Consider the following 8,294-nt stretch of genomic DNA (forward strand, 5'->3'; position numbering starts at 1 on the left):
CGTTTGACCTGACACTTACAAGAAAACTCTAATTAAACTTAAACTTGAGTTTAAATAGGAAAAACTGTTCAGCTTAGATAATTCAATTCATTAATTTTAAACGAGCATGGCATAAAATAGTCAACATTTTCAACGGAACAATGGAACAGGTTATGGGCCACCCTATTACAATTTTTTTGGAATAAACAAAACATTTTTAATGTGCAATCTAGCCACTACACCCCACACCACACCACAAGGAGAGAAAGCTCATCACTGAGAACGTTTGAGAAAGTTTTTGATTAATATGCAATCTAAAACATTTGAGAACGCTAAACTTAAATTCGAGATGGTCAAGTGTGTATGGATTTGACATTTGAAGAATTACTTGGATAAAAATCACTAGTAAGATTTATATTAAAGTAAACTAGGAAGCAAGCTAAACATCTGCATCCACATACTTTTGCAATATTCTGAATTACTTCTAAGGCAACTACTGGTATATGTATTTTATTGGTGAATGAAAAATTTGCATTATTTTTACCCATGAATAAGAGCATAGAAAGAAGCTTTTTTGTATTGTAAGGCACTCACTCTTGGGCAGACAGAGTACACGTCTAATATTGGAAAAACTAGAAATGCAGCAAACAAAACAAAATCTGTTTATTATCTATCTATATTTTCTTACAAAACACAACACATTCCTCCCTGTCCCTATACAAATACAAACAGTTAGAAAAGAAAGGAAACCCCAAAGCTCCTCATAAAAACAAATAAAATGAAACCACCAAATTTTTTTTTCAAAAAAGGCTCTCCCCCTCCTAATTTCTAATTTGAAAACAACATTACATTCTATTTCTAAGCTGTTAATAACAGCAATCGATTTTGTTCGACGGATTGTATTCTGAAGCTTCTGATACGATCCGCGCTCATGGCGTCTGCCGCTGCTCTCTTCCTTTTGGGAAGACAAATTGAAGAAATTGTCTTGGCAGACAACACCTTTTTCACCAGCAGCTTCCACTTCGGATCCTCTTTTCCATCATTCTCTTGCTGCATTTTTACCTTGAACTGCCTGCCAAACCAAACCCAACAAAGTTAAAACTAAATTTTTTTTTTAAAAAAAAAAAAAAAAAAAAAAAAAAAAAAACTTGAAAATCATCATTGGGTCTCCCACCCCAACCAACAACCGCAAACAATCCATCATTGACTTAAAACACGCTCAGGTGAAAGGGAATTTTGATCCATCATTTAGCTTTTGGAAAAGGTATCCGCCGAAGACTTTTTTTTTCCTTTTCTTTTCTTTGAAAAACAGCCGTAGACCTTCCTAGAAGCCCACCTCAATTCATATTTAATTCGAATGCGTTTTTTTCATTTTAATCGATTGCTTTTAGCCAATCAATTTAATTACATATCCATACTATTTGATTTCAAACGAGATTATTATGAATCAATCAACGATTAAAATTAAGACGTCAAGTCAAAGTCAAATCAAATCAAAGTTTGGTAAAAAGGAAATAATTTAGGTATGGCATAAAAAAGAGGGGTATTGAGAATGAACCTGCAAAGAGGGACTTTGCAAGCATCGGATTGGTCGCAGATGGAGGCATGCAAGCGTAGAAGTTGCCACATTCGTTTGCACCGCCAGCAGGCTCCTCCATGGACTCTGTTCTCACATGTTGCGAAGTGCTTAATCAGAAGCTGAACTCCACGACACGTTGAGAATTTCGAACATGGCTGCTTCTTTGTGGGTTCCACGTCCAGCGGCCCAACGTTTGTACACCCTTCTTTACAGATGTGCTCTAAGCACTCCATTGCGTCGCTTAGCTGAAGATACACCCTCTGCTCCTTCCTCTGTCTTCTACATCTCTTTTTCCTCTGCACATAATACAAACAATCAGTAACCCAGATCAACAATTGAATTAATGTCTTGTCCTGTTGTGAACGAGAAAGAACTAGCGCAATGAATAGGTAAATACCGATTCCGATTCATCCATGAACTGCAGAATTTGAAGCTCGAGCCAAGGGTCATGTTTTTGCAGGAATTTCCAGCCCTCCGTTTTCTCGACGGCCTTGAAGTGGGTGGACACCATTTTCATACAGCTGAGTGAGAGATCCGGTGCATCGCACATTCTTGCGAGTTGTAGTATATCGATAACGCTATGGATGGTCAAATTTCGAGCCAAGTGCTTGGTGCATCGCTGTTTCAAATGTGGAACGAGGTAAACGTGCGATAGCGCTAAAAGATGAATTCCATATTTCCTTAGATATTCTTCACGGCACCTAAAAGCAACGCCGACAAATTTAGACTTACTCCGCCTACCAAGATTGACTGGCTACCAAAATTAAAATCGACTAATTCTAATTGCGAATTGCGTACTGACCTAGATGTGTAGATGAATTGAACGAACGAAACGACTGCCTCGCACGGGACGCCGGGAATTTGAATCACTTTCTCGGAGCTACGGTGCTTTCGCGGTTGCTCGATAATGTTTTCCAGCACCGATGAGACTGAGGCCTGTAATCGAAATCGATTCAATTGAAGCACGAAAAAGAAACGAAAACAGATCCCCCAATCGAATGCAAAATCAGGCAAATCGAAGGCAATGAAATTACGAACCCTAATTCGTGAGGTCTAATTGCAACTAACCGACATTTAAAGGCGAAACTTCTTGAAATTTCAGTTAAGACGAGAAATAAAGGAAAACGGAATACGAAAAATGAGAAAGAAGTGGGATGGAGTACCAGTACGGTGGAATGCGCGGGTATACGAAGTCCACCGGAGGTGGCGATATGGATGTCCGGCTCCGGCAACTCCTGGAACTCTGGTCTCGGATCCTTGACGGCGGCGGGGAGGGAATGGGGGTGGATTTCGTAGGGAAGATGAAGGGCTTCCATGAGCAAAATCGAGAGAAAGAAACGAGTGTTGATGGTGAGAAAGAGAAGGGGAAAAATAGGAGAGAGGTGGCTGTGGGTTGGCATGCCACCATTGAATTTATTATATATAGGCGGCGATGGAAAGAGAATTTAGAAGTGGGGACTGCTACTGCCACACGAAGACGAAGCAACCAGTCAGATAAGATGGCAGGAGACGTGACGAACACGCGCTACAAGATGCGCGTGAGGAAAAGCGGTGGGTCCCATGTGGACTCGGACTCGGAGAATGGTCCGGGATCAAGATTACAACATATGTTAAATACATGGATTTTTCTTTTTTATTTTTTTTTAATTTTTTTTTATTTTGACAATTTACCAAATTATTTGGATTCCAGTTTTTAGGAGAAGAATTAAATTTGGAGGCAAGCCAACTAATCCCAACGCGTTCCTTTATTTCTTTGCCACCTGTCAAATATTCCAAATCCCATATCTTTCCTTCTTTCTAATCTTAATTAAAAATAATCCATTTATATCCAAAACTCTGGCACCATTTATCAACATAGCCTCTAACCTTCCAATTTCTTCCCTTATAACTCTAAATTGATATATATATTTTTAGTACAACTCCAAATTGATTTGTTAAGCTCTTGCATAATTTGCACCTTCATTTAAAAAAAAAAACATTAACATCCGTTTAGATTTGACTTTTCTTTTAAAAAAAATGTCATTATTATTTAAATTCTTTTTGATAAAAATAATTTAAAAATATTTTAAGCTGATTGTCGAACACTTCAACTTTTCTAAAATAATTTCTTTTCAAAATTAAACACTTAAAAAAAATTAAACCAAAGTCGTTAATATCTTCACTTAAATAAGATTCTAAATTGATTTTTGAGTTTTGCATAATATAATATTGATTTTTTTTATTATTATAATACGATATTAAGCTCAAGTAATGTATAAGATGAATTATTACTCAAATATCTATAAACTCCTAAATTTAAATAAGAATCTAACTTTTTGTTTTGTTTCTGTATGGTGGTTCATCATTTACTTTCATAGTATAAGTTTTATAATTTAGGAGAAATTTCAATTTATATTCCTAAACTTTGGATTTTATCGATTTATACCATAAATTAATAGTTGTATCAATTTAAATATGAACTTTGGGATTGCATCAATTTAATTCTCAAACTAATAATTGTATCCATTAAAACCTTAAACTTTTATAAGTATATCAATTTAAATATCAAACTTTCATAATTATATCTATTTAAACCCTAAGCTTTCATAAGTATATGTAAATAAAATCTAATGGAAAATTTAAATTCATATATTTATGAAAGTTGAGAGTTTAAATTGATAAACTTATAAAAATTCAGGATTTAAATTGATACAATTATTAGTTTGAGATTAAAATTGACATATTTGTGAAAATTTAAGGTTTAAATGGATACAATTATTAGTTTAGGGTTTAAATTAATATTACTCTCAAAGTTCTTGGTATAAATTAATATTTGCTCTATAATTTATCAAACACACAAAAATCACTTTTATCATTTTCAAAATTACTCTAAAATATGCTTTTAATTATTCAAAATTTAAAATTAAATTATATTTGAATTATACGCATTTATAAGTGATTTTCAACCAGATAAAAATGATTTTTGACAATTTTATAATCACTTCCAAACCGTTAGTTATCCATATACCTAGTTTGTTTTTCTTTCCAATATTTTTTAAGAAGTCAAATTATAAAATAAAAAGAAAAAGAATGAAACGCGAGGGTTTTAATTTTAGTTTTTATATAGATATTCCACGGATTTGTAGGATCATAATCATATGTTAAAAATATGGTTAAAAAATAATATTAAAATGTTATTTAAGACTTCAATAAAAAAATTATAAAATCATAAAAAGATATTAGAATTCCGTTTTAAAAATGTTGATATAATTATTACGTCTGCTATATTAGAATTTTTTCTTTCTTTTTTTCCCTTTTTTTTTCCGAAAAGGACTTTGAAGCACTGCTATATTAGAAGTTAGAAATTTATTTTAAAACCTATTCATCGTATACATACTTTCTAAATTTCAACAATAATTTATGGTTATACATTTCATGTTTTATTAGTTTCAAAATATTTTTATGCTCTTCTTTGAAAAAAAAAGTAATATTTTTGGTCTAGAGTTAAAAAGGAATTATGTTAAGAACTTTAAATATAAAAAAATATTTAAAAATGTTTACACTTTATAATAAAAATTCAAAAAATACAAATCACTCTTGAAATTTTTTTTTGCTATAAAGTATAAATAATTTTGGATTTTTTCTATTTATAAGAACTCTTAAATTAAAAATATCATTGAGAACTTAATCAAATTTTAGAAATTAAAAGTTTTAGCAAACTTTTGCTTTATTTTTTAAAGTTAACTATTTCTTTTATGGAAAAGAAAATTAAAAACTAGAAAATGTTGTCAAATTAAACTTGGGATCCTTTGATTGGAAGGTTTTTTACGTGGAAATTGACACAAACATCCAAATTGCAGGTTTTTTCACTGTTTTCAATCTTTTACCTGGGAATAAGCTATTTCTAAGACATCTTCACTTCCGATAGAGACTTTCTATTCTTTTCAAAATTGTGGGTTTTGTTTTCTTCCCCTCTCTATCTGCTTTTCATTTTATATGTAATTTCACTTAGAATATAGTTAATTAATTAATTTAATATTAATTTAACAAAAACAATGTAAATATTTATTTTGATAAATTAATAGTAATCTTTTAAAATATTTACTTAACTTATTTTAAAATTTATTAAATGAAGGAAATTGTCTTTTACATCAATTATTAATTTATTAGCCAACAAAATCTTAAATATATTTAATAAGTAAATTAAGATTAGTTAAATTTAATTAGGATAAAACTTCATTTTTTTAATAATAATATTTATTACTTTATTATTTTTTGAATAATTGAGTAATTATTTATTGAGATTAATTTTAATTTGATCATTCATTATGAACATATAATCATTATTGATTATTTATGACAAGTTAATTATTTATTGGGATTATTTTTATTACTCCACTGATTATTAACATAATATATTTACAAAAATATTTTTTAGTATTCTTTATTAATATATCATATATTTTTTTTTTTTTACAATTTTTATATAATATATTGTTTATTAAAATATACTTTGGGGAATTTTCCAAAATAGAAAAATAAGAGAAACTATTTTCACAAATAACAAAATTTAATCTTCTTTGATAGAGGCGAAAGTGTCTACTAGTGATAGAAATTGATAGGAGTCTATCATTGATAGTATGTGATAGACGTTGATAGAAGTCTATATATATATATTTTTTTGGTATTTTTGTAAATAGTTTAACATTTTTTCTATCTATAAAAATTTTCCATATACTTTCTTAAATTATTTAATTAAAATTAAAATTACTAATGTTGAATTTAATTAATTATAAAAATGATTAAATATTAAATTATAATTAGTAGAACATTCATTAAATGCATTAATTGGTTACTTTTAATTATAAATTACTCAATCTTCAAACATTTATAATTAAAATTATTATTGATTCATAATTAATTGATTTTTTATTGATATATTGAATGTTGTTAATCTTTAATTTATTAGACTATTACAATTATATAAAATTTTCATGCTTAATTTCATAAATGAAATGCAGACACAACTTTTGTTATAAAATTCTGATAACATTCCTATGTATAATCACATACAATCATCTTTGATTATCAGATATCTTTAAAACTTTAAACTAAATGGTCCGTAATCATTTATCAATTAAAACTGAAAAATTTGTAACAATTTTACTTTTGCATTTTATATAACAATTTAATCAAGAGTCTTTAAATATTATAACATTTTAATTTCTTCTACGAAAAGATTTTATCAAAATTAAATGTTGACTTTTTATATTGTAATGATTAAGCTTTTATGGTTTATAAATACATTTTTTTTAAAGGTATTGTAATTAAAGTATAATGGGGTGGGGGAATCAAACCCCAGACCTCAAGGTCAATAGTACAAGCACTATGACAATTGAGTTATGTTCTTATTGGCAGTTTATAAATACATTGGTTTCAATGTACAAATTTCATTAAATGTTAACAATATTTTCCATGATAGGAACTAAATTATTATAAAAAAAAAAAAAAAAATTACAGAGACTAAATTGTTATAGACTATAGTTACGGGATTAAAATGAATGTTACAAATTCGTAAATTCGTAAATTAAGGTCCCGTTTGGTAACAATTTCGTTTTTTATTTTTAAAAATTGAGCCTACCTTCTCATATTTTCATTTGCATATTTTTTAATTACAAAAGTTGAATTCTTCATAAAATTTAAAAAACAAAAACGAGTTTTTAAAAACTACATATTTTACTTTTCAAAATTTGACATGATTTTTGAAAAACATGAGTAAAAGTAGATAAAAAAAAGCAAGAAATTTAGATGTAAAAAGAATGTGAGAGGCTTAACTTTTAAAAGCAAAAAATAAAAAGAAAATGAAAAGATTACCAAACGGGATCAATTATTGTAAACAATATTTAATTGAAATGGATGACCTAATTAAAAAAATGCAAAATACATAATTAATGTAAAAAGTGTAGAATCCAAAGTAGATAATTCATTAACTTAAAAAAGTCAAAAAGAGCCAAAAATGGATTTACATTATAAAAGCAAAAGTAATCCATCAAAAGTGCAAACGACGGATTAAAGAACACAAAAGAAATAAATAAATAAATAAAAAGGGTCGAGTTTACTTGTTCAAGTGATAGCGAATGGTGCAACGGAGAAATGTTATTTTCCAATCCAATAATTCTAGAAAAATCCACGTAGGCCCTACCTTTTTGGAATCTAATCTAATTAGCAAATATCTTAGAAAGAAAGTGTGATCTTTTTGGTCCTAGGTGGAAAGGATAAACCAACTCATGCTGATAGGAAAAGGCCATGTATGCTAAAATGACCTTTGGAGTTCAGAAGAATCATTTATTTCCCGTCCTACGTGTACCTTGTCTTAATCCCTTTTCCATCTCACCCACACACAACCTTTGCCACGTGGCATCCCACTTGTCATACAAAAAGAAAGGATGTCACAGACATTCTTTATTTTCTTTTTCTACTTGCAATAAAAGAATAATGGTTTTTATGGTTTTTATGGTTTAGGATTGGGATGATTGGTTTTTGACACAATGTTGGTGTTAGATATTAAAATAAGATTCATTTTTTTTCAAGTGGTGGCCTTTCTTTAAACCTTTTTGTCTTCAGAAATCATTAAAATTTAAAAAGCCACATGTAATTATTAACTATTTTCCTATTTGTCGAGTTTAACCTTCATTCTTTTATTTATAAGTATACCCCTTAAATTAATCTTACATTTTTTCATTCTCCATTTTTTTTT

General features: G+C 29.1%; 1 protein-coding gene across 1 annotated transcript; it reads right to left on the minus strand.

Moving 5' to 3' along the window:
• Positions 1-530: 530 nt before the first annotated feature.
• Positions 531-3,074, minus strand: LOC120082700 (BTB/POZ and TAZ domain-containing protein 1-like). The gene is made up of 5 exons (XM_039037977.1): positions 2,722-3,074; positions 2,361-2,494; positions 1,956-2,259; positions 1,538-1,854; positions 531-1,051 (listed from the first exon to the last, which is right to left on the minus strand). Exons 1-5 carry the CDS (start codon positions 2,956-2,958, stop codon positions 838-840), a joined length of 1,206 nt encoding a protein of 401 aa, XP_038893905.1. The 5' UTR covers positions 2,959-3,074; the 3' UTR covers positions 531-837.
• Positions 3,075-8,294: the final 5,220 nt, after the last annotated feature.

The sequence above is a fragment of the Benincasa hispida genome, chromosome 8, assembly GCF_009727055.1.
Source record: "Benincasa hispida cultivar B227 chromosome 8, ASM972705v1, whole genome shotgun sequence".
NCBI lineage: Eukaryota > Viridiplantae > Streptophyta > Magnoliopsida > Cucurbitales > Cucurbitaceae > Benincasa > Benincasa hispida.

Excerpts from the sequence above, each read along its gene's own strand:
- LOC120082700 (XM_039037977.1), bottom strand. The coding sequence starts at position 2,958 with ATGCCAACCCACAGCCACCTCTCTCCTATTTTTCCCCTTCTCTTTCTC. Across the intron at positions 2,495-2,721 it reads CCGCGCATTCCACCGTACTG|GCCTCAGTCTCATCGGTGCT; the intron begins GTACTCCATCCC and ends TTTCGATTACAG. Across the intron at positions 2,260-2,360 it reads CAATTCATCTACACATCTAG|GTGCCGTGAAGAATATCTAA; the intron begins GTCAGTACGCAA and ends CGTTGCTTTTAG.